The sequence below is a fragment of the Molossus molossus genome, unplaced genomic scaffold, assembly GCF_014108415.1.
Source record: "Molossus molossus isolate mMolMol1 unplaced genomic scaffold, mMolMol1.p scaffold_m16_p_12, whole genome shotgun sequence".
In the NCBI taxonomy this organism is placed as follows: domain Eukaryota; kingdom Metazoa; phylum Chordata; class Mammalia; order Chiroptera; family Molossidae; genus Molossus; species Molossus molossus.
Window position 1 is genome coordinate 29,836,391 of NW_023425347.1, and position 27,006 is coordinate 29,863,396.

General features: G+C 40.8%; 1 protein-coding gene, 1 long non-coding RNA gene and 1 other non-coding gene across 3 annotated transcripts; 2 read left to right on the forward strand and 1 right to left on the reverse strand.

Moving 5' to 3' along the window:
* Window positions 1-4,555: 4,555 nt before the first annotated feature.
* Window positions 4,556-18,914, forward strand: DNTTIP2 (deoxynucleotidyltransferase terminal interacting protein 2). Its single transcript, XM_036257190.1, has 7 exons — window positions 4,556-4,659; window positions 5,554-7,160; window positions 8,756-8,894; window positions 12,403-12,498; window positions 14,271-14,435; window positions 15,032-15,141; window positions 18,698-18,914. Exons 1-7 carry the CDS (start codon window positions 4,588-4,590, stop codon window positions 18,789-18,791), a joined length of 2,283 nt encoding a protein of 760 aa, XP_036113083.1. The 5' UTR covers window positions 4,556-4,587; the 3' UTR covers window positions 18,792-18,914.
* On the forward strand, window positions 11,148-11,284 carry LOC118627406. The gene has a single exon (XR_004959151.1). It is a non-coding gene; the product is annotated as a small nucleolar RNA SNORA42/SNORA80 family (small nucleolar RNA).
* On the reverse strand, window positions 12,235-23,529 carry LOC118627051. The gene is made up of 4 exons (XR_004958998.1): window positions 23,478-23,529; window positions 22,852-23,020; window positions 22,424-22,520; window positions 12,235-12,330 (listed from the first exon to the last, which is right to left on the reverse strand). It is a non-coding gene; the product is annotated as an uncharacterized LOC118627051 (long non-coding RNA).
* Between the last annotated feature and the right edge of the window lie 3,477 nt (window positions 23,530-27,006).

Sequence of the window (27,006 nt, forward strand, 5' to 3'; positions counted from 1 at the left end):
AATCCAGACAGATGTATGCATACATATATAATCTGAATAAATACATACAAATTAAATAAAAAGTTTAACAAAACAATACCTTTATATTATGTGTAATGCTCTGTGACTTTTGTGTTCTATCTTGTTTTATTAAATGCCAGTTATGACCCATTAAATTGCATTGATGGTCACTAATGGTCACAATTTATTTGAACACGCCTGACCTGGGTGGTGCTTCTGCAGCATTTCTAATATTTAATATTACCTAGAGACACGAAGTACTGTCACCATGAAGAACTGACAGCTCAGTGCATCTGAATCTGTGTGGGCTTTGAAAATCCCACCTCTTCAAACACAGAGAGCAGACCTCTGGACATTGAGATTAGGGATTTCCAAAGTGTTGACAAATGCAGTCATCTTTACCTGTGTATGGAAAACAGACTGGGCAAGGATTTAGCAGACATAGTCTTAGGTCTGACACTCAGGCTTGGGGATTTACAGTTGGCCAACTCTCTCCCTGGGAGATATCTCAGCCCCTCTTCCAGCTACTGGCTGCTTCCTTTCCTCTTGGCCATTAGCCAAAAAGGGTGCAGCCCATAATTTCCACAGCTAATTGAATCCAAGCTGGAGACTCCCTGTCCTGCCAACAGCATTTCTGTGTCTTCTGGACACTCTTCCCACAAAATACTAAAAAAAAAATTTTATGGTCTCCCAGGAGAGTCACAGTGCATGTTTACATATAAAAGATTGAAATGTTCTGCAGTAGAAAAACCTGCTAACTTTTTTTTATCTTAGTATTTTACAAATGTATTTGTCCACAGAAACTTCCTCTTTTTTTCCCCTACCATACCCTAAAGTTCCTTTATGCCTAAAGCCACTCCCTGGGAATAACTTTGTTTTAACTGTCTTCTAACACATCTCAGGCTCCAGGAGCCAACACCACCCCTTTGGGTCTAAATCCCTCTCCCATCCCCCCCCCTTCTCTCCTGTCCTGTCCATCTTCCTGGACCCTAGTGTCCCTAGGCCCAGGAGGAAGAGAATTGAGGTAGAAAAAAGAGGGATTGGCCTAATGGGTTGCTTCCAAGGAAAACTGGCACAGTTCTTAGTATTTAACCAATTGACTAATTCAGGCACTGTAGTGAGTCCATGTTTTCTGGAAGACGGTGGGGGAGGGGTGGGAGGAGGAATGGAGGTGGAGCCCCGAGGCCCTAGGAGCTTCCGATTCCTAGCCTTCTCATCAGATCCTCCATGTTCATTCTTGCTTCTGCTTTACAATTAATGCCCATGTGATAAGAGCAGAAATCCACCCCCACACCCACCCCTCACCCCCACATGACATATCTCAGGGTTTTCCTCTTCCTAGGACCATCTCTGGAGGTAAACTGTTTCTTCCACCTTCCACCGGAATTTTCACGACCTGCTCCCACCTTGTTCCCCTCTCCTCTTCACCACAAATACCTTCAAGCCCAATTAAGTAAAATTCCCCAGCTGGCCAAGGCAGTTTGGGCCACCCCAGTGGGACAGGTTCACTATATCTATAAGGACGAACATGCTGGGCCACTCTGAGCAGGAGACTAGAGCCAAGGAGAAACAGAGCCTCCCATCCCGCCCCAGGGAAAGCTGTCAGAGGCATTGATTGGCCCCGAGGGGTGTTGGCCGCCTCCTCCACTGGGGCCCTAGGGCAGCCCAACAGCTTGGAGAGGAGGTTGCTGAACCTGCTCACGGTGGTGGCCCCTGGCTCTGGGGACAGGCCTGGGCTGATCGCGATGAGGTTCAGCTCCACACAGGGGCCAAAGGACGAGGGCCCAAGGGCCACCTGGCTGATGTCCAGGCCAGCCACGCAGCCCGAGGCACATGGCACATCAGCGACGAGGCCAGAGCTCTCCATCCAGTCCCGCAGCCATTCCAGGGCACAGTCACAGCGCCAGGGGTTACGGAAGAGAAAGAGGTGGCCCAGGAAGAAGCCGGGCTGGAATGCGTTCCAGGTAAGCATGGTGAGGTGGTTGCCATTGGGATGCAGAGCGAGGAAGCCCTAGAGGTTCTAGAAAATGACCTCCTCCATGAAGGCGAAGCTGTTGCGATCCAGGTAGAGCAGCTCGAACTAGACCCGGTCGGCAAATCAGGTGGGCGCCACACGGCCCAGTGAGTTGCCACCCAGGTCGAGCGTGCACAGGTTGCTCGGGCCACGGAAGGCATAGGGGGGCAGCTCTGTGAGCCGGTTGTTTCTAAGCTGTAGCTACTCCACGGCACCGGCACCGCAGTCGCGGAAGAGGTTGGCCTGTAAGCTGAGCAAGCGCAGGCTCCCCAGACCAGGGAGCTGGAGGCTGCAGGCTCCATGTATGGGCTCCAGGTTGTGCGCCGGTCAGGTAACCGGCAACTTTTGTCATTCTTTTCATTATAAGTCACTAGATCCAGTCCACACTCAAGGGTTGAAACTGGGAGACTGGATTATTGGGGATCTTCTTACAGGTCAAACTTAATTTAAAAGTAATGTTTTATATGTAATAATGCTTTATGACCATGTATAGCATCTAGTATAAGAAGGCTCAGGCACTGAAACTTTCATCTTTTGGTTAATGCATAACATTCCAGAGAGAGAGATTCAACCCTTCTGTTTAAGGGCTTAATTAGTAAAACATAGACTGTCAAGGTAGAGTTTCGCTTTGGGTCTGAGTAATAACTACTAAATGTTTATACTGTACTTACCTAAAAGTGAGAATATTGTATTTGCCTCAAATCCACTTTGGGTAAAGAGGGTTGGCAGAGAAGGTGGAAGTAGGGAAATAGGGCAGACTTAGTAAGTCCACATAAAACAAAAACATTTTGCAGTTTTGTCTACCATCAGACCACCTGTTGATGGTAGGCAAACTCAGTCTTCTCAGATTATGAATATGCACTGGCATTTTAATTTTAGTATGTGTTTCTTGACCTTTTTAGATTGTGATGGTTGAGATTTTGTTTGTTTTACTGTAAAGGGGCCATGCTTGCAGTGAATTTTGCAAGTTAGTTTTTAAATACTCTCCCAATTTTCTATACCCACTTCTGTGATCTTAATTTATATTTTCATGCATTTGCTCATGTTAAAGTTTGTGTAGAGATTAAACGAGTTAACACATGTAAAGGACTTAATACCTAGGATATAGTAAGTGCTCAATACCATTACTATGATTGATGCTGTTGTACTCTGCTACTTTGACCTCCAATAAGTTCATTTTTCTTCCTCTATACCATTCTACCGTCAATCTAGCCTGTTTTCTCTTCTGTTCTTCCTGTTACAGTCTCACTGCTACCTGGTCTTACCAAAATTCCTTCATTTTGCTCCTCACCACTTTCCCCACAAGAACCAATCTAAACTTTTTCCATTCTGAGCAGATGGATCTTCTACTTACAGAGAAAATTGTGATTATCTATCCAAAATCTCCTCCTCTTTCCTTCTCTCCACTTTAATTCCCCTGCATTCACATTCTTCTCTCTGCTTCAAATATCAGCTCTTCCCTCCAGCCTCAAAAGAAGGAGCATTCTTCTGTGGCCACGCCCCTCATCCTCTCGGTACAAAGTTGCTGCTTGGAAACCCGCGAGCACAACTTTCCAGGTAGTAAAATAAAGTTAAATAAGGCAGAGGAGGACCTCCCCTCTTTTAAGATGTCCCTTAAGAACTACACAACACTCGATTTATAGTAATTGGCCAAAGTTTAGCCACATCTGGCTGCAAGGTAAACAATGAAAGGAACTATTTAGCTGAGTGTACCCACTGAAAAATATGTGCTTGGTGACATTAGGAAAAAAAGGCAGGGTTTTCTGTTATAAAAGTAAAAAAAAAAACAAAAAAAAACATTTAGTGAGGCATTCATCCTTTCTTACCGCCAACAATCACCTCCTACTTCTTGAATCCCTTTCTATTCCCCTCAAACATTCTAGCTGTCCACCCTTCATCCTAAAAGAAACCCAAAAGCTTCTATTGATTCAGGTCATTCTCTTCCTTTCACTACGGGAAAGAAAGAAAGAAAAACAATTAGCACTCTCCTTTACAATTTCGTTAACACTTCTTTTCTGCTTCTTCCCAATCCCTACTCATCATCTCACCAACAGATTATATAGTTTCCTAATTAGTCTCCGAGTTCCTGGGGGATATAACATAAACATCTTTACTCCAACCAAGTCTTTAAATTAAATTCTGTATTATTTATATTTAATTTCACAACTTATACACAATAGTAATGATTGTTTTTTTAAAAAGTATACGTAATGGTGCGTCTTGTCTTCCTCGGCCACACCCCTGGCTACACGAAACCTTGAGTTGCGGAACACGTGAAGGGATTATGGAGTGGGGTGGAGCGAGGACGAGGGCCCTCTGTCGCTGCGCGTCTCACCGCCGCCACCAAGTGCTCCCGCTGCACAAGGACGGTCTGTCTCATGCGCTGGAGTGAACGCTAACTCCCCTACCCTTAGGGATCCCGGGTCGGACGGCCGGGGTTTAGGCAGGCGGGGCGCAGGTAGGTGAGAGATTCTCGCGAGGCCCGGAATCCCCGCGGAAACGCGACCGAGGCAGTTCTCTGACGCACTTCCGCGGCGCCGGAACAGAGGCCGCGGTGGCCACAAGCCGGTAAGATGGTGATCACCAGGTCCGCGCGGTCGCAGGCCGGTGTCCAGGCTGCGTCGCCTGAAAGCCCCGGGCAGAAGGTAGGAAATGGCAAGGCTCGCTCTCTTCTGCTCGCCGCTTCGCAGAATGGCGCCAGGTGGGTGGGGCGGCGCGAGGGTCCCGCGGAGCGTGACGGGGGGCGACGGGCGGACGTCGGCCGAGCTGCCGCGCGCCAGGCCCGGGCGGAGCCGGGCGCTTCCTCGCCGCCCTCCCTGCAGTCTTGAGGGCGGGCCTTGGCATGGCGCAGAGATTAGTTCACTTGCTCCGGGTAGTTCTGCTCTGTACTGCAGATGAGCAGCCTTTTAGCTTTACTCTGAACACGCTACTAAGAGTTCATCTTGGCCACCAAGCGTGAGCCTGACCTAGCGGATTTGGAGAGAAGGACAACCTTTTCTCGCGGGGAGGCCGGCGGTGACCCCGCCACACTGTGGCGTGGGGCAGTCTACAGTGATGCCGCCTGGTGGCTCTCGGTGGCGCTAGTCGCCCGCTGCTTCTGATTCTGCGATGAAAGGAAACGAGCGTTAATTCACTTACTGTGTAAAGAAGGTAAGGGCAGCGACCGATTCCATCGGGTTGTGTACCGGAACGCATCTTTGCAAGGAGTTAATGGTCTCCTATTCCCTCTTCCTCGTGTGTCAGAATGTAGGTCCACCTGGAATATTTTTACTTTCTTTGGGTGTAGAAATTTTTTTCTTTTATTATTTTGCTCACCGAAGTAAGATTCAAGGACTTGGGTGAGGCGAGTGAAACAGATTCAGTATATAAGGGTTTTTTTTGTTTTTAAATAATGGGTAATGGTGGTGGGTTTTGTGTTCATCTTGTTTACTGGGTTTTTCAGTGCCCTCTTAAAATTTGCTCCTGAGGGGAGTACCTCATTCACTTTGTCTGTGTCCCAGCCCTACCCACATTAACAGTGTGCTTTCTCTGGCTTACAGAATTCTGCTAAAAGAATCCAAGCGCATTTACAAGGCAGGAAGGAATCTCCATCTGATGATTCAAGTACTGCTGAATCACAGAGCAATAGGAAACAAAGTTCAATTCCTAAAACTGGAAAGAGGGTGAGCAGAACTACAGGCTCATTACCAGAAATGAACAAACCATCTACTGATGGAGAAACTTCTGAAGCAGAGTCAAATTGTTCTGAGCTCCAGGATTCTGTTTACAGAGTAACTAGGAGAAGGCGAATCTTAGTTGCATGCACCCCAGTGTCCAGCGTTAGGAAAAGGCTGAAAATAGCTTCAATAAATGAGTCTCATACTGAAGAAGAAGTCTCTGAAGCAGAATCGCATGTATCAGGCATTTCTAGAATTGTGCCTTCTACAAGAACCAGAAGAAGTAAGACTAAATCCCTACTAGATCCAAGCCAAGAATCACATTCAGATGCTGTTTCTGATGCTGAGTCATCATGCTCAGATATGTCTACATTTTCTGGGGTTGCAACTAGGAGAACAACAAGGAGTATGCAGAGGAAATTACAATCACAAACAGAGGAGAAAGACACTGAGATTATATCAGGAAATGTAAAGCAAATAATAAATATACCTATGAATCCAGAGGATTCAGATACCAGACAAACTTCTTGTTTACAAGCAAGATCTCTTCCTCAGATAAATAATCCAGATTTCTCTAATAATGAAATTTGTAATGACTTTGATGATGATTCTTTCCATGGAAAATCAGGGAAAAAACCAACAGTGCAAAAATGCCAACGTCTTAATATAAGAGAGGAAACACAGGCCAGTGTTGCACCTCTCAAAGAAATAACAAAGCAGAACTGTAAGAGTTTAGATGAAGAAATCGAAGGAATGATAGGTGAGGGAAAAGAAATTAATGAGAAAATTTCTGAATTGAGTTTTTCTGAACTTGAGGACACTAACCTTCAGTTAGTTTCTCAAAGGTATTCAACCCCCCAAAATAACAAAACCACATCAAAGCCCTCAAATCTGAACTGTGAGGCTGTAATGAAATCATTATCGCAAACATTTGCAGTTGTGGAAATAGACAGATGGACTGAAGAGAGAAAGAGCACCATAAAAACAAGTGATTTCACATCTAGTGATGGTGGTGGTAGTGATGAAGAAGAGTGCACAGTTATAGATGTTAGTGAAGACATGAATAAAGAAAGGGATGTACATGTTGACTGTGATACCAAACTCTACAAGTCTGAGCTCAACACATCTCAGGATAAAGATGATTCTGTTTTATTACTTCTCAGCAGTGATGAAAGCCAGCAGTCTGAAAACTGTGAGACTGAAGAGGACACTGTGTGTTTTGCTGAAAATAGTGTTCAAAGGGGGTCATTAAATGGAGACTCAGAAAATAAGTTATGTGACAATGCATTGTTTGTAATTGACACAACTCCTGGATTTAGTACTGATAAAAATTTTTACTTGGATGAGGAAGACAAGGCAAGTGAGGTTGCCAGTGAGGAAGAAGAGGAAGAGGATGGAAAAAGTGAAGAAGAGCCATCAGATCAAGACAAAAATAAAGATGATGAGTTTAGTGATGAAGATGATTTACTAAATAGCACAAAGTCTAAACTGTAAGTTTTAGTTTGTTTTTATTTTTAAAAGTACGTTTTTGATAAATATTTCAAGTGACTAATTTACCATAAAAATATAAAATTAGAAAGCGTGGAAATTGAGAAAATCATTGCCTTGAGTTCTGTATGGAAGAGCTTTTATCTAGCATGTCCCTCATCTCTGTGGATGCCTTTGTTAATCATATTTTTCCCACCAGTGATAGCTAAAAGTACTTCTTTTGGCAGATATGTTAAAAATTATCTTCTAGGATTTTCCTGCATGATTGTTAATAGCAATATAAAAATAGGAATATAAAAGGGAAGAAAAATAACTTGTTTTTTACTATATGTTGATTGTAGAGAAATAGAAAAATAAAGAAAAACCTGAGAAAAATAATAATGTATAACCCCATCTATCACCCATTGAAAGGCATTAAGGTTTGAGGCTACTTCTTTAGTTTCTTTTTTTCTGTTTTAAGTTTGTTTTTCCCCAGGTACCCTGGTAGTGTATCCACGAAATATAGGCATCCTTATAAGGAACTGTATATTAATGGATGCCCAGTGAAATGAGTGTCTGAGGCTGGGCTCAGGCATTCTTATTTTTTAAAAGCCACGGTCCTCCTCCCTAGGAACAGAGTTGAGGATCACTTTCGAGTAAAGGTTGATTATCAAAACTTTCAGGTGCTTAGTTTATATGAATAATTAGGGAAGAAGGTGACTATAAATCCCAGTGTACTTGCTTATAAAAAGGACCCTCCAATAGTAGGAAGTAGAAATTCTCATTACATAAATACAGCAAGACCCCAGGCCAATTGTAGAAGAGTCGAATCTGTTAGGTCTGAGGTATGACATATTTTTTTAAAGTTCCATGGGAAATGTGGATGCCATCGCCGTTTATAATTTCCTTGGTTTATTTTTTTAATTTTCTTTTATTGATTTTAGGGAGAGAGAGAGAGAAATATGGATGAGCAAGAACATCAGTTGGCCTCCTCCTGCATGCCCCCCCACTGGGATTTGGCCCACAACCTGGGCATATGCCCTGACCGGGAATTGAACTGGTCACCTCTTGGTGCATGGGTGGACGCTCAACCACTGAGCCACACTGGTCGGGCTAAAATTTCCTTGGTTTAGAGGCACTACCAAATGCCTTTGGTTACCCAGAAAAATATTCTAAATTTGGATAAGTTGGAAGTTCAGAGTAGAACAACCTATCTTTCTCATTGCTTTTAGAGATGGGAGCAATGTACATTGAGTTGAATTGCCAGAGGCATTTCATCTTCTTTTCTATAATTCTTTTCTTTATAAAAATCCTGTTATGAAATCTATTGGTATATTATATGGCCTTAATCCTCGTAAAGAAAATCTAGGGAATACATTTGCATATGCTCCCAAAAAGCTTTTTAAATTCATTATTCATCCCAGAATTTTTTCTTAGTGACTTTTACTAGATTGTGTATTTGTTCATTTTTTTCAAAGCTTCATTGTAAAAATAAGGATTTTTTCTTGTCATTGATGGTAAAAGAGGAGAGAAGGGGGGGAAAGTGATTTTAAAATAGCCTCAATTGTTTCCATTTTGATTTAATTACTTGATCTTTAAGTGATTGTTTCTTTTTCAGTCTGAAGTTGACAAGCAGCAGCATAGACCCTGGTCTGAGTATCAAACAATTGGGTGGTTTGTATATAAATTTTAATGCAGACAAACTACAGTCAAACAAGAAAACCCTAACACAGATCAAGGAGAAAAAGAAAAATGAGGTAAGTTTAATGAAGTGTCCTGTAGGTTTTCATAAAACTAGCCAATTACTGCCCTGGCCGGTTTGGCTCAGCGGTTAGAGCGAGCGTCGGCCTGTGGTCCTGAGAGACCCGGGTTCAGTTCCCGCTAAGGGCTAAGGGCGGCGTACCTCGGTTGCAGTTTGTCCCCGGCCCTGGTTGGTCGTGCGGGTGGCAGCCACTCGATGTGTTCCTTTCACATCGATGTTCCTCTCTCTCTCTCTCTGTTCCTCTCTCTCCCTCCCACTCTACCTGAACAAAAAAATGGGAAAATGTCCTCAGGTGAGGATAAAAAAAAAAAAAACTAGCCAATTACTTCTAGAAATGATTAGTCCTTGGTAAGAGACCAACTTTCCTACAGTGCAATCATATCGGCCTGGTCTGCTCCATTTTTCCCTCTTTCTAGAACAATCATTTCTCTTTTTAAGGATGTCCTAGCTGTAAAAGATGACATGTAAAAAAATAAGCCCACAAAAAAATAAAATAAAAATAAAGTAATCCACTTCAGTGTTCCTCTTCTTGCACCCACCAGTTGTCATCTCAGGGGTTGTATTTTCTTCTCTTTTCTTGCTGTATACTTTTAGTTCTTAACTGTTCTGGACTGTGATGAGAATCTGAAAGCTGTGAGAGCCTGCCTCCCTTGCCAGGAAAAAGTGCACATGTGCACATAGACAGAAAGAAATTTCAGAAAGAAATTATAAGGTAGATAACCTCATCCAACCCTCAACTTTGCTGCCACCTTGCATAGCTTCTTCTCACATGTATTTTGTAGACTTACTGCCTCTTCAGGTCTTTCTTCGGGTTTTAAAATCTAGATGCCTGTTGTCTGTTCTGGCACTTGTGCTCAGGCACTTGACCTCACTAATTGCCCTACTTCCGTTCCCTGCCTGAACCAGCTCCTCCTCTTGTATTCTCTGTCCTGGTTAATGATCCCAAAATCTTTCCATTTTGCAATCACTAAGCCTAGGCTACAGTGCTTCTTACGTACTTTCTACTCTGTTCGCTTTTTTTTTGCTCCACTGTCACTGGCTCATGCAGGCTTTTATTTTTTATCTAGACTACAGCAGTAGCCTGCTTATTCTTTGTTCTAAAGCTATTGTCTGTACTCTTGCTAGATTTTCTAAAAACATAAATCTAACATGATATTCTGTTTAAGTGTTTCAGGGGTTCCTCGGAGCCTTCGAGGTGCTTCTGTTCCTTCCAACTCTGTCCACCTACTGCGTTCTCACCATTGAAGACTGCTATAGTTATCTAAATATACCCTGGTCTTTCCCTGGCCAAAGCAGAGATAGATCACTGTCTTTGGGAAACATTCTTTGACCCTAGTCCTTCCCCCAAACTCCTTTGTGCTTCTGCAACACCCAGTGTCAATCCAATTAATCATATGGTATAATCGTTATTTTACTGTCTTTTATCTTTATATGCCTAAAACGGTTTCTCAGCCTCAGCAATATTTATATTTTAGGCTGGGTAGTTCTTTCCAATTTTTTTCTTTTTTTTTTTTATCCTCACCCGAGGATATTTTTCCATTTTTCGTACAGATAGAGTGGGAGGGAGAGAGAGAGAGAAACATCGATGTGAAGGGACACATCGAGTGGCTGCCACCCGCACGACCAACCAGGGCCGGGGACAAACTGCAACCGAAGTACGTGCCCTTAGCGGGAACCGAACCCGGGTCTCTCCGGACCGCAGGCCGACGCTCTAACCGCTGAGCCAAACTGGCCAGGGCTAGGCTGGGTAGTTCTTTGTTGTGGAAGAGTGTCTGCCTATTATAAGATATTTGGCAGCAGCCTTGGCCTCTACCTAATAGATGAGAATAGTGCGTGCGCACACACACACAAACCAAAAATGTCTTCAGACATTGCCAATTGCTCCCAATTGAGAACCACTGTCCTAAACCCTAGTATGGTACTTGACACACAAGTTCTTATTAATCTGTTAAACATCATGCTCTTTTTTCCTGAGTGATAGGAAAGTATAGACTTCTACTATAGTACTACCCAGAAACTTCTAAGCCTGAACCTTAATTGGGGATGTCTGAATTGATACTGTCCAATGTTACTGACCAAATTAATACTTGCTGTATTCCTGTGAACTATTTTGAGGACTAAGGAGTAGTCTTCTTTAGTCCTTGCACTGGGGGGAAAGACTTATTACCCTGAGGCTTCTTTTAGTCACACAAATGATATTTATGACAATATTTAATCATCCTAGGCAAATAAAAAATACAGATTTGGAGCATGGTAATGGATTTATGGTAGGCTCTTCTTTGTGGGCCTCTCATAGTGTACCCATGCCAGAGTAAATTGCTGCCTCGAACCATTGCTCAGCCTCCTTACCTGTGGGCTGTTAGCACTGAAGGGGGTTGTACAGTATGAAAAAAGAAAAAGAAGAAAAAAAGAAAAAAAATACATACAGATTTGACTGACTTCACAAAATTTTGAAACTTACAATTAAAAATACTTTAACAAAGACAAAAGACCGCAGATTCGTATCACCAAAGTACAAAATACTTTTCTACAAATTAGTAAGAACACAACCCTAATTTAAAATGAAAAAGAACCCAAAAGACTGCAGGCATTCCCACAAAAAAAGGACTTGATGTATAAAGATGATCAATAGCAAATGAAAATAGCCAAGAGACACCACTTACTACATACAAAAAGTTAGTACCCAGTGTTGGTGGCAATATAAAGAAAAGGGTCCTGATTAACTGTTGGTAGGAGTTTATACTTTTTGAATACTAGGCAATTTAGCATTACCTATAAAATTTTTAAATGACACATTTTGGAATCTGTTTTATAGAAATAATCACAAGTGTGCAGAGGTGATGTTTATAATGTTTAATGGAAAATAGTTTAATGTCAAAAGAACTGTGGTGTATAACAGCTATTGATAAGAAAGTTGTTGATCTATATATATATATAAATTGACATTGAAAGATCATTCAAGATACATTGAGTTGCAAAAAGCAGATTTGTCTAGATAGGAAGATCTCATTGGTATAACATAAAAAGTATATGTTATTGAATCAAAATCTGTATCACTATACTTACTAATAATCTAGCTAGTCTCCTCAGATTATAAACTGTTTTACCAACATTTAAAGGATTTACTAAAAACCAGTCAGGTATTTTTCAGGGATTTCGAGCAATTTTGGCATTGTTCCCATTGTCTTCTCCAGTTGTTTGGTGCAGGTGGATGGTTGCAAACCAATAAATACAATTGGACACAATGTAAATCAGTGTTTGCAGATTCAGATTAGTAAAAGATATTTGAATTGAAGATCAAGTTTATAGATTTCCTAAAATCTTCAGTTTGCCTTCTGAAACATTTTTGACGGAACAACTTTGCAGTAGTATATCTGTGCACAAAGAAGGTTGATATATTTGGAGTAGTCTTCAGTCTGAGAGATGTTTCCCTGGTAAGGCAAAAATGTTGGAAAAGTTATATGACATTCTGAAATTTTAAAACCAATTTAATATTTTTATAGATTATGCAGAAAGCCATCATTACTCCTGACTTTGAAAAAAACTACTGTGTCCCACCATATCGTGAATCAAAATACCATCTTCAAAAAAAACGCCGAGTAAGTACAGTGACTCTCATTATTTAGAATGTTTAGATATGTTCACCTCATATACAATCAGGTAGAGTAATTAAAACACATTTTTTTTAAAGAAAATTATGGATACCGGAGGGCCCATAAAACGTGGTTCCATAAACACGTTTTATATAGGTTTTCACAGAGTGAAAGTGCACTGAATGGTGCATATAGACATAACTTTTTTCCCCCTTAAAAACAATGACAGTCACCATGCAAGGTCATTGTCCATACTTCTTGGCTTATAGGTACTGTTCACTAAAGCCTAGGAACTCTTTGTTGCAGACTATTGTAGGGAACTTAATGTAGCCAGCTAAAAATCTCGTCTATTTACTCTGCTAAATGAGAGCACAGAAACTGTTTTCTTTAGTAAAAGATAGGGGATTGCTTCAATTTTGCATTTCAGCAAATAAGCATAAAGAAGTTATCAAGCCCTGGCCGGTTTGGCTCAGCAGTTAGAGCATCAGCCTGCGGTCCAGAGAGACCCAGGTTCGGTTCCCATTAAGGGCACATACCTCGGTTGCAGTTTGTCCCCTGCCCTGGTTAGGTCATGCGGGTGGCAGCCACTCGATGTGTCCCTTTCACATCGATGTTTTTTTCTCTCTCCCACTCTATCTGAACAAAAACTGGAAAAATGTCCTCGGGTGAGGATATTAAAAAAAAAAATTATCAAGAGAGTTTGGAGGATATTTGAGGAAGGTGCTCCAATAATGTCTTGTCACTAATATGAAGCATCTAAGCACATGGTAGATTCTTCATAACATTCTTTGTATGAGTGGAACCAAAAAAAATGAAGCAAATCACTTACAAGGAGTTTTTAAAAGAATAATTTATTTTTTTAAAATACATTTTAAAAATTGATTTTAGAAAGACAGGGGGAGAGAAACATTGATTGATTGTCTCCTATATGCACACCCCCAGACCTAACCCACAACCTGGGTCTTGTCCTGACCAGGAATCGAACTGGCAACCTTTTGGTGTATGCTCAAGCAACTGAGCCACACTGGCCAGGGCTAATTTTTTTTTTCTTTTTTGAGAAATAATATAAATTTCTGGACTATCTGAGTGAGTGACTTTGAGATACCTGGGGACTGAACAAAAGTGTTAATGTTTACATAAAAGCTTCAGAAGTGAAAATGTTTTTATGCATTATCTCTTATGTAGGCTTTTAGACAATAGAAATTAAAGCTGTGGGTTAGTCTCCCAGCATGTCGGCAATTCTTACTAAAATACAAAATTAAATTTAAAGGAATCCTCAATTTATGAAATTGATAATGCTTTACTTAATTTACCAACAAGATCACTTTTTGTGGTTTCATTCCTTTTATGAAAGATAAATCTGGAAACTAATAACATCCTATAAAGTAACCTTAGTAACCTTTTCTGTTTTTAATTAATGAAATTTTCTGTATGTACAATTTTGGGGGAACACGGTGTAGTTTATACACTGTTTATTAAAGTTAAAGCCCTGGCCGGTTTGGCTCAGCGGTTAGAGCGTCAGCCTGCGGTCCACAGAGACCTGGGTTCGGTTCCCGCTAAGGGCATGTACCTTGGCTGCAGTTTGTCCCTGGCCCTGGTTGGGTCGTGTGGGTGGCGGCCACTCGATGTGTCCCTTTCACATCGATGTTTCTCTCTCTCTCTCTCTCTCTTCCTCTCTCTCCCTTCCACTCTATCTGAATAAAAAATGAAAAAATGTCCTTGGGTGAGGATTAAAAAAAAAAAAAAAAATTTGTTTGTGTTTGAAATCTGAATTTCAGAAAGAGCGACAAAAAACAGCAGGTGATGGCTGGTTTGGCATGAAAGCTCCAGAATTGACGGATGAACTAAAAAATGATCTCAAAGCACTGAAAATGAGAGCTGGCATGGACCCAAAAAGGTTTTACAAGAAAAACGATAGGGATGGCTTCCCTAAATACTTCCAGGTATGAAGCAAACAGCATAATGGTGGTGATGTTCTATGGATTTTAGCTTGGAAAGTACTAGTGTGATCTTTCTGTTCACTCTCAAAATAGATGAATATTTATAGTGCACATCTGTTCAGGCCTTATATTAATGGCCAGAACCCAATTCAGACAGCTTCCGGCTTGTAATGGCTTTCCATATAGAGAAACAGTGTTGCAGGTGATAATTAGGTTCCTAGGTCAGCTCTCTAAAACATGGAACATATAAATGGGTGTTCCATCTATGAATAGTACTAGCCTAAGAGGAAGAAATATTAGAGAATGGAGAGGGACAGAGGGAATCACTTGCACCAACTCTTCTTTTCAAGACAGTATTAAATTATATAAAAGGAATTTTGGATTACAGCTAATGAAGAAATGTCATTAGGACCTGATGCAGATTGAATAGGTGACTTATTTTTGCTTTTAAAAATGGCAAAATTAAATTAATGTTGGTGTAATATATGCTTATGTTTTTCATTCCTTTTTATAAATACACTTTGTTAGAGCTACCTTGGCATAGGAAAGCAACATTGCATTCAGATGTTGCATAACTTATTTCAGTCACTTGTTCATAGATTGGAACCATTGTTGACAATCCAGCTGACTTCTACCATTCACGAATTCCCAAGAAACAAAGGAAGAAAACTATTGTGGAGGAACTGCTGGCTGATTCTGAGTTCAGAAGGTAAAGGAATTTATGTTTTACTCTATAATAGGAATGCTTTCCTTTAGAATATGCATAAACTTAAATTTTCAGATTGTTTTTAAATGCTCTAGCATGCTTTCAACAGCAGCATTACTTACATTTTGGATGGAATAATTCTTTTTCCATTGATTTTTTTTTTTTTTTTTTTTTTAATCCTCACCCGAGGGCGTTTTTCCATTTTTGTTTAGATAGAGTGGGAGGGAGAGAGAGGAAGTGAGAGAGAGAGAGAGAAACATCAATGTGAAAGGGACATATTGAGTGGCTGCCTCCCGTACAAGCCCAAACAGGGCCAGGGACAAACTGCAACTGAGGTATGTGCCCTTAGTGGGAACCGAACCTGGGTCTCTGTGAACCACGGGCTGACGCTCTAACCGCTGAGCAAAACCAGCCAGGGCTGGATGGGATAATTCTTTAGTAGGAGGGACTTTCATGTGCATTGTAGGATGTTTAACAGCCTCCTTGGCCTCTGCCCCCACTACATGCCAGTATCAACAGACAAAATGTCTTCAGACATTTCCAAATGTCCCCTACAGGGCATAAGCGTTCCTAGTTTAGAACTACTGCTTTAGAGAGAAGCCGAAAATATTTGGCTAGAGGTGAATGAGAAGGATATTGGGAAAGAATAGCTAAGGAGGCATTAAGAAAACCTGGAGGGCACAATGTCAGAAGTCAAGGAAAGAGAATATTTTAAGCAGATTAATGACCAGAGGGAGTGGTTAACAGGAAATGCTGCCAAGAGATCAAATAAGCACTAAAAATTTCTTTGGATTTAGTTAGAGTAACTTTGGCGGGCGTTTTAGGGGAGTGATGGGGAAGAAAACAACTGGAAAGTGTTGAAAATGAAATGGACATAACTCTTTAATGAAGTTCTGTTGTGAAGAGGAAGAGAGAGGCTGGGCTAGTAGATGTTGACTTAAGAGGATTTTTTTAAGATGGGAGCAATGTGAGTATGGTTAAAAGTCCTTGAAGTAGTGTGTGTATATATACATACATATATATATATGAGATTTAAAAGCATACCTCGTGCCCTGGCCGGTTTGGTTCAGCGGTTGGAGCGTTGGCCTGCGGTCTGGAGAGACCCGGGTTTGGTTCCCGCTAAGGGCATGTACTTCGGTTGCAGTTTGTCCCCGGCCCTGGTTGGTCGTGCGGGTGGCAGCCACTCGATGTGTCTCTTTCACATCTATGTTTCTCTCTCTCTCTCTCTCTCCCCCCCTCTCTCTCCCTCCCACTCTATCTGTACAAAAAATGGAAAAATGTCCTCGGGTGAGGATAAAAAAAAAAAAAAGCATACCTCGTATAGAAGCCTCTGCTAAAGTTTCAGATTAGTTTAATAGCAAAAGTGAAAGTATTTATCATGGGTTCTAAAAATAATGTGGATTGTAGGTATAGAAAGCAAATTTAACTCAGAATGTTAGGGAGGCTATTTAATGAGTCTGGGTAACGCTAAAAATTTTAGAAATAAGTACTCTCAACATTGCTGTGATTTCTGAGATTGCCATCATCAAGATACAAAATATAGGTCAATTTTTATCCGTAACATATGGTTAACACTTAGGCAAGTGTTAAAACACTAAAAAATTTTAGAATAAGGAAGTTGGGGCTATAAACTAGAAATGTAGTTAGAATGGAATTCATGAAATTGCAAGTTAGAGGTTGTCATATCAGTTCATTGCTTCCCGTACCTTAGTCACTGAAGGCCATTTTCATAATATTATCTAATTATCTGTATACTGCCTACTTTATTATAAAAGGAAACTATATTGCTACTATAAATGGGTTTATTATAGTTTTCTATATACATTAAGATAAAATACACTACTTAAAATGAATATTGTCTATTTTATCACCTACATTTACATGCCACAATGTGTGAAACACTGTTAGCCCATCTCTTCATGGAAAGCTTTAATCCCCTCTACATCTGGCTCAAGAGGTTTTCTCTGACCACTTTGGGATAGAGAACTTAACCAAATGTATTTAATGCATCAGCTGTTTCATTAGTAGAAATGTCCTGGGACAGAAGAAAATATGCTTTTCTGTGTTATATATGGGTTTTGGTTTTGTTTCATTTTTAATCTAACCTTAGATTTGTTAGAAAGTCTGTGTAAATTGTGCTTTTGGAAGTGAGTGAACTGAAAAGTTGTAAAGGATTTAAATAGCTTCTGTATTAAAGAGAATTTTAGCTAATCCTAAGCTTTAGTAATGTGATAACAAATTTATGTAACACAGTGAATGTGCTTTGGAACAAAGGAATTTTGTATGTTTAGAGATTTAAACTTTTCATAATTAACTGTGGACTGACTGACTGACAGCTTCTAGCTACTGCAGCATTATTTTTCTGCAATAAATTGTGCTTCTGTGTTTCCAAAGTCCAATGGGGAAATATAGTCTGTAGCAGCAATTCTCCTATCAGAGGATGCTTTTAAACTCTGAAGAATTATTGAAGACCCAGAGAACTTTTGTTTTGTGAGTTATGTTCATCAGTATTTACCATAATGGAAACTAGAATTTAGAAACTTTAAAAATGTTTATTTATTCATTTTAAAGTAATAACAAACCCATTACACATTAATATATTTCATGAGCAAAACAAAAATAATTAAATTTTTAAATCTCGTTAATGGTCTGGCTTAAAGATAGATGGAGCCTCCCCATGTCTACTTCTGCATCAGTCTGCTATGGTAACACACATTGTGTAGCCTCTGGAAAACTTCCCTGTACACTTACGAGGTAGCATGAAAAAGGCAACAACATCTTAGTATACTTTTAAAATAGTGTTTACCTAATGGATTCCTGAAAGGGTCTCATTCCCAGACCACACTGAAAACCAATGGTCTGTGGTATATTTCTCAAGGTTCTAAGAAGTGTGTTGTGTGTTTTCAGGTAAGTGTAAACTTTTTGTTTTGCTTAGTCCTTATATTCACATTTTTATCCCACAAAAATATTTAAAGTATTTAATATTAGCTGGATGTAGTGCATGAGTTTCTAGGACTGAAAGTTTTCTAAAGCTTTCCTCTACAGTTGTCATTTTTTCTCACTGGACTTGTAAGCCTCATGAGGGCCGGGGCTTTGGAGTCTGGTTCACTACTCTGCCCCCAAGTCCTAGAATGGCTCCTTACACATGGTGGAACTTAGTACAAATGTGATGAATAGATGGTAAAAATGCAAAAAAAAAAAGTAAATTGAGATTTAAAAGCGACCTCTACCTCCCCAAAAATGTTACATTAACTTTTTTTTTTTTTAATCCTCACCTAGGATATTTTTCATTGTTTTTTAGAGCAGAAGGGAGGGTCGGAGGGAAGGAATATCTATGTGAGAGAAAGACATCAATTGGTTGCCTCCTACATGACCCTGACCAGGGCCAGGGATCAAATTTGCAACCAAGGTACATGCCCTTGACCGGAAATTGAATCCAAGACTCTTTGGTCTGCAGGTCGTCACTCTAACCGCTGAACCAAACTACCCATGGCTTCAGTAACTTCTAATGTCTTATGTGTCATACTTTAGAACTTAAAGGTTTGGTTTTGATTTTCAGGTATAATCGAAAGAAGTACTCAGAGATCATGGCTGAAAAAGCAGCAAATGCAGCAGGAAAGAAGTTTCGAAAGAAGAAGAAATTTCGCAATTAAGATTCACTAAGTAAACCACAGTACTTTACATCTCTCCTTTATTTATTTACTAAAGATGTTTTCTGGCCTGGCCGGAGTGGCTCAGTGGATTGAGCATTGTCCCAGGTACTGAGAGGTTCCAGCTCAATTCCCAGTCAGGGCACATGCCCAGGTGGCAGCCGATTGTTTCCCACATCGATGTTTCTATCTCTCCCCTCTTCTCTCTAAAAAAATAAAAATATTTTTAAAAAGAAAAAGGACATTTTCTGACACTAACACCATCACAAAAAATTAATAAAGACTGGCCCTATTTGTTTATAGGGATTTCTGTTTGGAAAAAGTTGATTTGAGAGAGAATCGATCATGTACCCCTTGAAGTATGTAGACCCACGGGGGGAAAAAAGGAAAAGAACCATAACAAATTTAATTGACATTTTTGTAAAGTTTTCAATGCTTGGTTATTTAAAGAAAATTGAAATAAAAGATTTATAAAGTATAAAACTTGCTAACATATTCAAAAAACTTTAATGTGATCAGATATATATAACAACATTATAATCGACAATATTTTAATTAAAGATGTAAGGGTATGAGGGTGGGGTGGTAGACAGGAAATGCCCTTTTCTCAGCTGTAAATTCAGATCCAGTGCAGGGATCTGGACTAGGATTTAGAGATCTTCCTGTGGTTAGTATAAAAGTCATAGTTGAAACCAAAGGGATGGTACAAAAGGACTTAAAAAATAATGAAGACTACCTAGAAAGTTTGGGTTAAAGTTTATGAAAGAAGGGCCTTCAAAATACCTTAAGAATTTGAATCATTTCTAAAATAGTGTGTCTTGTTCCAAAATGTTTTTAAACAGCTTATTAAAAAATGCCTACAGCACAGCTAGTTTTTAAGTCAGGAAATTAGGAAAAGGAAAGTGAAGATGGAAGAAATCAGATGAAGCCAGGATGCAAGTTACTAAAACAATTATGTAATTATGTAAAACTCTAACAGTTGTTAAAGGCGGGCCCTAAACTTTCTAGCATCTAACATAATCAGTTTTGTGTCGGTGTTCTGCCATAAGATACAAACAACTACTTTAGAGTAACATTATTCCTATTATTAGGACCTGAGAAAATGTCCCATGGGTCTTCCCCATATTAACAAGGATGTGAGATGAGAGGCAATACTAGGAGAAAGGCAAAAACTATTTTGGGCTCAGGTGATGGGTGGTTCATAGTGCATGTTCCTTCCAATTACAGCTAAGCAGAGGTGGAAGGCCCAAAACACTCACCCAACATGCCTGGCACCTTATAATATTCTGATTTGGGGTTTTTGTTTTTTTTCAATTTTGTTTTTTTTATCTTTATTATTGAGTGTATTACAGATGTTCCTCATTTTTCTCCCATTGACCCCCTCTTCCCCACTCCTGCCTTTTCCCACACTTTTGTCTGTGTCCATTGGTTATGTATATAAGTTCTTTGGTTTATTTCTTCCTACCCCCCAACCCCTTTCCCTTTGAGGTTTGTCAGTCTAACAACGAATTTGTACTTAATCCCTTCACCTTTTTCACCCATTCCCCCAACCCCCTCCCATCTAGCAACCAACAAAATATTCTTTGTATCTATGAGAATGTTTCTGTTTTGCCTGTTCATTTTGTTTGTAGATTCAATGGTCGATAGATATGTATTCATTGCCATTTTGTTTGTTCATATATTTTATCTTTTTCTTCAAAAAGACGCTTCATCATTTCATACAATAACGGTTTGGTGGTGATGAACTCCTTTAACTTTTTCTTGTCTGTGAAACGCTTTATATGGCCATTGATTCTAAATGACAGCTTTGCAGGATAGAGTAATCTTGGTTGTAGGTTCTTGCTTTTCATCACTCTGAATATTTCTTGCCACTCCCTTCTGGCCTGTAAAGTTTCTTTTGAGAAATCAGCTGACAATCTTATGGGAACTCCCTTGTAGGTCACTAACTGCTTTTCTCTTGCTGCATTTAAGATTCTCTCTGTCTTGAACCTTTTGCATTTTGATGATGATGTGTCTTGGTGTGGGCCTCTTGGGGTTCATCTTGTTTGGGACTCTCTGTGCTTCCTGGACTTGTGTTTCCTTCACCAAGTTAGGGAAATTTTCTGCCATTATTGTTTCAAATAGGTTTTCAATTTCTTGTTCTCTCTCTTCTCCTTCTGGCACCCCCAAAATGCAAATGTTGGTGCTCTTGAAGTTGTCCCAGAGGCTCCTTACACCATCCTCATTTCTTTGGATTCTTTTTTCTTTTTGCTGTTTTGATTGGGTGTTTTTTGCTTTCTGATATTCCAAATCGATGGTTTGCTTCTTGGCTTTCTACTCTACTATTGAATCTGTAAATTATCCTTTTTTTTTTAATCCTCAGCCGAGGACATTTTCTGATACTTTGTTCAGATAGAGTAGGGGAGAGAGAGAGAGAGAAACACTGACGTGAAAGGGACACATTGAGTAGTTGCCACCTACATGACCCAACCAGGGCCGGGGACAAGCTGCAACCGCCCTTAGCGGGAACTGAACCTGGGTCTCTCTGGACCGCAGGCCGATGCTCTTACCACTGAGAAAACTGGCCAGGGCGTGAATCTGTGTAAATTATTCTTTATTTCAGTTAGTGCCTCCTTCATTTCTGACTGGTCCTTTTTTATGCTCTTGAGGCCCTCACTAAGTTCGCTCAGGTTCTCACTAAGTTCATTGAGCATCCTTATAAGCAGTATTTTGAACTCAGCATCTGTTAGGTTGCTTATCTCCATTTCACTTAGTTCTTTTCCTGGGGTGTTGTTCTGTTCTTTCATTTGGGACCTGTTTCTTTGTCTCCTCATTTTGGCTGCCTCCCTGTGTTTGTTTCTGTGTATTACTTAACGAGAGGTATGGGGCTAGCTGAGAACAGATGCTGCTTGTTGGAAAGGATTTAGGAAAACCTGAAGCAGGATCCAAGACAGGCCAATCATAGTTAAGCAACTGGCAACAGCTTGGGTGGGCCTGAAAGTTGAGTGGGGCGGGGCCTCAGGGAATCACCAGGGCTGGCTACCAGTGTGAGCCAGGTTGCTGGAGTCCCAGATATGGCGGCCATCTGCTGCCCCAGGGAAGGGCTCACCAAAGGAACAAAGAAAGGCCTCTGACAGCACATTTGTTCCAGAGAAAGCCCCCTCTCCAGCCCTCACTCCAGTGCCAAACAGCTCAGTTCTTCCCTGTATGTCTCTGGTGCCCCTCGAGCTGCCTCCCCTCCAAGCTGAGAGGGAGAGAGTCCAATAAATGCATGTACGGGCCCTTAAAGAGGAGCTGCCTGGGGCTCCAGCTGCCTCAGCGTCTCTCAGCCTCAGTTCCCGCTGGTTTTATAGCCAGAAGTTATGGGGACTGCTCTTCCTGGCACTGGAACCCTGAGCTGGGCGCTTAGTGTGGGACGGGGACCCCTCAGTCCTCAGGGAGGACCTTCTCAGCTGAGGTGTCCTCCTGATTTTTATCCGCCACACGTGGGTGTGGGGCCAGCCCCTCCTACCAGTATCGATGTGGCTGTTGCTTTAATTCCGTAGTTGTAGGATTTCCATTCAGCTTGATTCAGGTGGTTTTGAATGATGGTTGTTCTGTAGTTTAGTTGTAACTTTGATGTGGTTGTGGGAGGACGCGATACCAGGTTTACCTACCCGCCATCTTGACTGGAAGTGTCTATAATGTTCTCTTAAAAGGATGATGACAATTGACATTTTTCTTCAGTTTAAACAGCAGAACATAAAAATGGCTCTAAAACCAAAACAAAACCCACAAACTGTGTGTTACTGAAGGTTCTAGCATGGCTAAATGGGCTCAACACATAGTATTTAGGAAGTTCTACTTCCCACATGCCTGCTTCATATTCTCCCCTCTAAGGTAAGGGAAGTGACCAGATTGAAGTGAACACGGTTGTTGTATTAGGAGGTCAGAAACAATGTGTAGTCACACTCGCCCTAGTAGGGGGCAAGCCTGTCATCTTCCAAACAAGGGGAAAGTGGACTTGCAGCTTTCCTGAACCAGGCTTTTTCTATTAATGTAAGGGGTAATGCGTAGGGAAGATGGTTTGTTCTTTATGGCTTACCTGAGAAGTGTTGCAGTCAGGTGCTCTTCTAGCACCCTGAGTGATACTTTCCCATTGGCTGCTCTTACGGTTACAACCTCTTTAGAAGATTTGCAAAGCAGGGACTGGTAGGACTCAAGCACCAAATTTCTAACATTGAACCCCATGCAACATACTGAAATTCTGAGGTCTTGATCATTAAGGAAAGAAAAAATGAAATATTGACATGAAAACAATGGTTATATCTAATTCCAATTACCATATGAATTTTAGCTATCATATACAGTGAATACCACAAAGGACTTTGAAAGGTATTCCTCGAGCTTTTTAAATGACAGAAAAGAAATATGTACAAGTAGCTATCTATATGAAAAGAAGCTGACATCTGAAATTTTGTGTAGTCTCTTCCTCTGTCCTACATCCACCCCCCCCACCCCCAACTCAAGCAAGTTCAGAGGAGTAACGTACACAACAAACAAAACACATTGTGGTTAACTAGAATTTTTCTGTATCTTAAGATTAGGGTGTCATCAGATTTATTTTTTTCCCTTAAATTTATGTATGTGTGTGTATGTTACATTCATGTATACATATATACCAAAATGGGTGACTGAGGTAATGAGTTAGAAGAACAAGTCATAGCTCACCTCTGGAATGTGAAGCTTTATCAAAACCTTGGCTTCAATAAGTGGTGCTGGGAAAACGACAGACAAATGTAAAAATAAAAAGAACCAGGCCATATATGAAAATAAACTCAAAATGGATTAAATATTTAAATGTAAGACCTGAACCTATAAAACTTCTAAAAGAATACAGGCAGTAAACTCTTTGAAATCAGTCCTAGCAATATCTTTTTGGATATGTCTCCTTGGGCAAGGGCAACAACAAAAATAAAAACCACATCAAATTAAAAAGTTTTTGCACAGCAAAGAAAACCAGTAACAAAACAAAAAGATAACCTACTGAATGGGAGAAGATATTTGCAAATGATATATCTGATACGGGGTTAATACCCAAAATACATAAGAAACTCGTATAACTTAACATCAAAAAAAATTCAGTTAAAAGTGTTAGAGAACCTGCATAGACATTTCTCCAAAGAGGACATGTAGCCGGCCAACAGACATAAAAAGATGCTCAAAATCACTGATCTGGGAAATGCAAATAAAAAACCACAATGAGCCCTGGCCAGTTTGGCTCAGCGGTTAGAGCACTAGCCTGTGGTCCGGAGAGACCCAGGTTTGGTTTCCGCTAAGGGCAAGTACCTCAGTTGCAGTTTGTCCCCAGCCCTGGTCGGGTTGTGCGGGTAGCAGCCACTTGATGTGTCCCTTTCACGTCGATGTTTCTCTCTCTCCCTCCCACTCTATCTGAACAAAAAATGGAAAAATGTCCTCGGGTGAGGATAAATAAACACAATGAGATACCACCTCACACCCATCAGAATGGCTATAATAATGAACAAATAACGAGTGCTGGTAAGGATGTGGAGAAAAGGGAACCCTTTTGTTGGTGGGATTGTAAATTGGTGCAGCTACTATGGAAAACAGTATGGAGATTCCTCAAAAAAGTTAAAAATAAAGCTGCTGCCCAGTTGGTGTGGTTCAGTGGACTTAGTATCCCATGGACTGAGAGGTCTTGGTTCAATTCCCAGTCAGGGCACATGCCCAGGTTTCAGGCTCGATCCCCAATGGGGGGCATGCAGGAGGCAGCCAAACGATGTTTCTCACATCAATGTGTCTTTTTTTTTTAATCCTCACCTGAGGATATTTTTTACATTAATTTTCAGATAGAGCTGGAGGGAGAGAGAGAGAGAAAGAGAAACATTGATGTGAGAGAGACACATCGATTGTTTGCCACCCGCACAACCCTAACTGGGGCCAGGGACAAACTGCAACTGAGGTACGTGCCCTTGGCTGGAATTAAACCCAGGACTGTGGTCCATGGGTGATGCTCTTACTGCTGAGCCATACTGGCCAGGGTTCACATCAATGTTTCTATCTTCTCTCCCTAAAAAAATCAATGAAAGAAAAAAAAAAAAAAATGTAAAAGTACAGCTGCCATGTGATCCAGTAATTCCATTTCTGGGTATGTAGCCAAAGAAAACAAAAACACTATCTCAAAAGAGATCTCTGCACCCCTATGTTCACTGTAGCATTATTTACAATAGCCAAGATAGGGGGGCAACCTTGGTGTCCATCAATATGTGATGAATGGATAAAGACGTGAACACACAGACACACACACACCCATAGCATATTCAGCAATAAAAGGAATGAAATCTTCCCATTTTCAAGAACATGGTTGGACCTAGAGGGTATTATGCTAATTGAAATAAGTCAGGAAAAAATGCCATATGATTTCATTTATATGTGGAATCTAAAAATAAAAAACAAAAATGACCAAATAAAGCAAAACAGAAACAAGCCCATAGATATGGAGAACAAGCTAATGACTGCCAAAGGTGTGGGGTGTGGGGGGTGGCTAGGAGTTTATCTGTAATGTCTGCCCTTCCAGCCAAATGTGCCACTTCCTACTCGACAGGTCACCTCAGCTGCCTGATCTGGAGGGTAGCAGGTGAATAAATAAAGTGAAAATGGTAAAAATGTTATTAAACTGTCCCAGTGCCTTTCCTTGTCCTTCAGTGGATCATAACTTAAGCCCTTTCTACGTATTTTACCTGACTATAGTCCTTTAGGGTTGATACTTGGTTTTTCTTTTAGTGAAATCATTTTTCTGCTTTAGCCAGAGGCATTTAAATCAAGATGACCCTACAATTTCTCAAGCTCAATCTCATCAATTTCAGTTATCCTCATTTCCACTGCACCTCAGTTAATCACTGCCATGGCCTTAGCCTCATTACTTAAAACTGCAGTGATCGGCCCAGCCGGTGTGGCTCAGTGGATTCAGTGGACTGAGCGTCCTCCCATGGACTGAGAGGTCACAGTTCAATTCCTGATCAGGGCACATGCCCGACTGCAGGCTTGATCCCCAGTAGGGGGCGTGCAGGAAGGAGGCAGCCAATGTATCTCTCATCTGTGTTTCTATCACTCTCTCTAAAAAATCAATAAAAACATTTTAAAAAACAAAAACTTCAGTGATCAGGATTCTGACCTCTGACTATCTTAATCCACTTTCCTGTTAGAGTCCCTCCAGTCCCTTCTAACCCAACATTTAGCTGTACTTTGGAATTATCTGAGGTGGTTTCAACAATATTGAAACCAACCCCAAAGATTCTGAACTCATGATCTCAAGCATCTCAACCACCCTTACTCTCCCAACCCTCCACCCCCCATCAGGATTCATTTTCCTCCCTAACCAATTTGGACCAATTGGTCAGACATTTCAAAAATTCTTTGTATATACCATTAGTCTCCTTATTCTCTAGCTTTGTTTTTCATTTACCCTTACCTGCCAATCCCAGCCCTATTACTTCTGTCCAGATTACTGAGATTTGGGTAAGTACAATGAAGCTATTGACTTTCGGTTGAGTTTTCACTGCTGCTCTACTATTCTTTTGTTCAATTCGGATTACTTCCCACCAAATTCGTTCGTTCGTTTGTTCGTTCATTCATTCCACAAGTCAGCCAGTCACCACAAAATTGAGTCCTATGCATTACTGAAGCACCAGGGTACACCAGTGAAGAAGACATAGTCCCTACACCCCAGGAGCTCAAAGGAAATAAACAGCATGCTCATATTCTCCCAGAGGCCTCCCAACACCCACTCCTACCCTCAGCACATTACCGTCCCCTACTTAACCAACCAAGGCCATCTGCTTAAGCCTGCCTTACCTCCACCTGTCTAGAGAAAGTATTCCTATATGCATCCCAACTGCTATAATTCAATGGCTTTTTTCTCTGTCTTTATCTCTTCTGACCAGGAAATGTTATTTGACATTACTGACCTTTCCCTTCTTGAAGCTCTAGCTTCTCTTGGCTTCTGCAGGAAGAGAAACTTTTCCGCTTCTCTCTCTCTTTTTCCCTCACTGATTTTCTTACTCTGCCCATCCTTGGTTTCCCATAATGTCTGCCCTCTTATATTCTTTATACTGTCTGACTTGAGACTCTTGTCATCCCTCTCTTTCAACTTATGCTCTCACCTTTCTGCAGAAGACTCCAAAGACTCCATCCTTTATCTCTACAGCCCTGCTCCAGACACACATTATTCTAACAGCTG

Excerpts from the sequence above, each read along its gene's own strand:
- DNTTIP2 (XM_036257190.1), top strand. The coding sequence starts at position 4,588 with ATGGTGATCACCAGGTCCGCGCGGTCGCAGGCCGGTGTCCAGGCTGCG. Across the intron at positions 7,161-8,755 it reads AATAGCACAAAGTCTAAACT|TCTGAAGTTGACAAGCAGCA; the intron begins GTAAGTTTTAGT and ends TTTCTTTTTCAG. Across the intron at positions 15,142-18,697 it reads GCTGATTCTGAGTTCAGAAG|GTATAATCGAAAGAAGTACT; the intron begins GTAAAGGAATTT and ends TTTGATTTTCAG.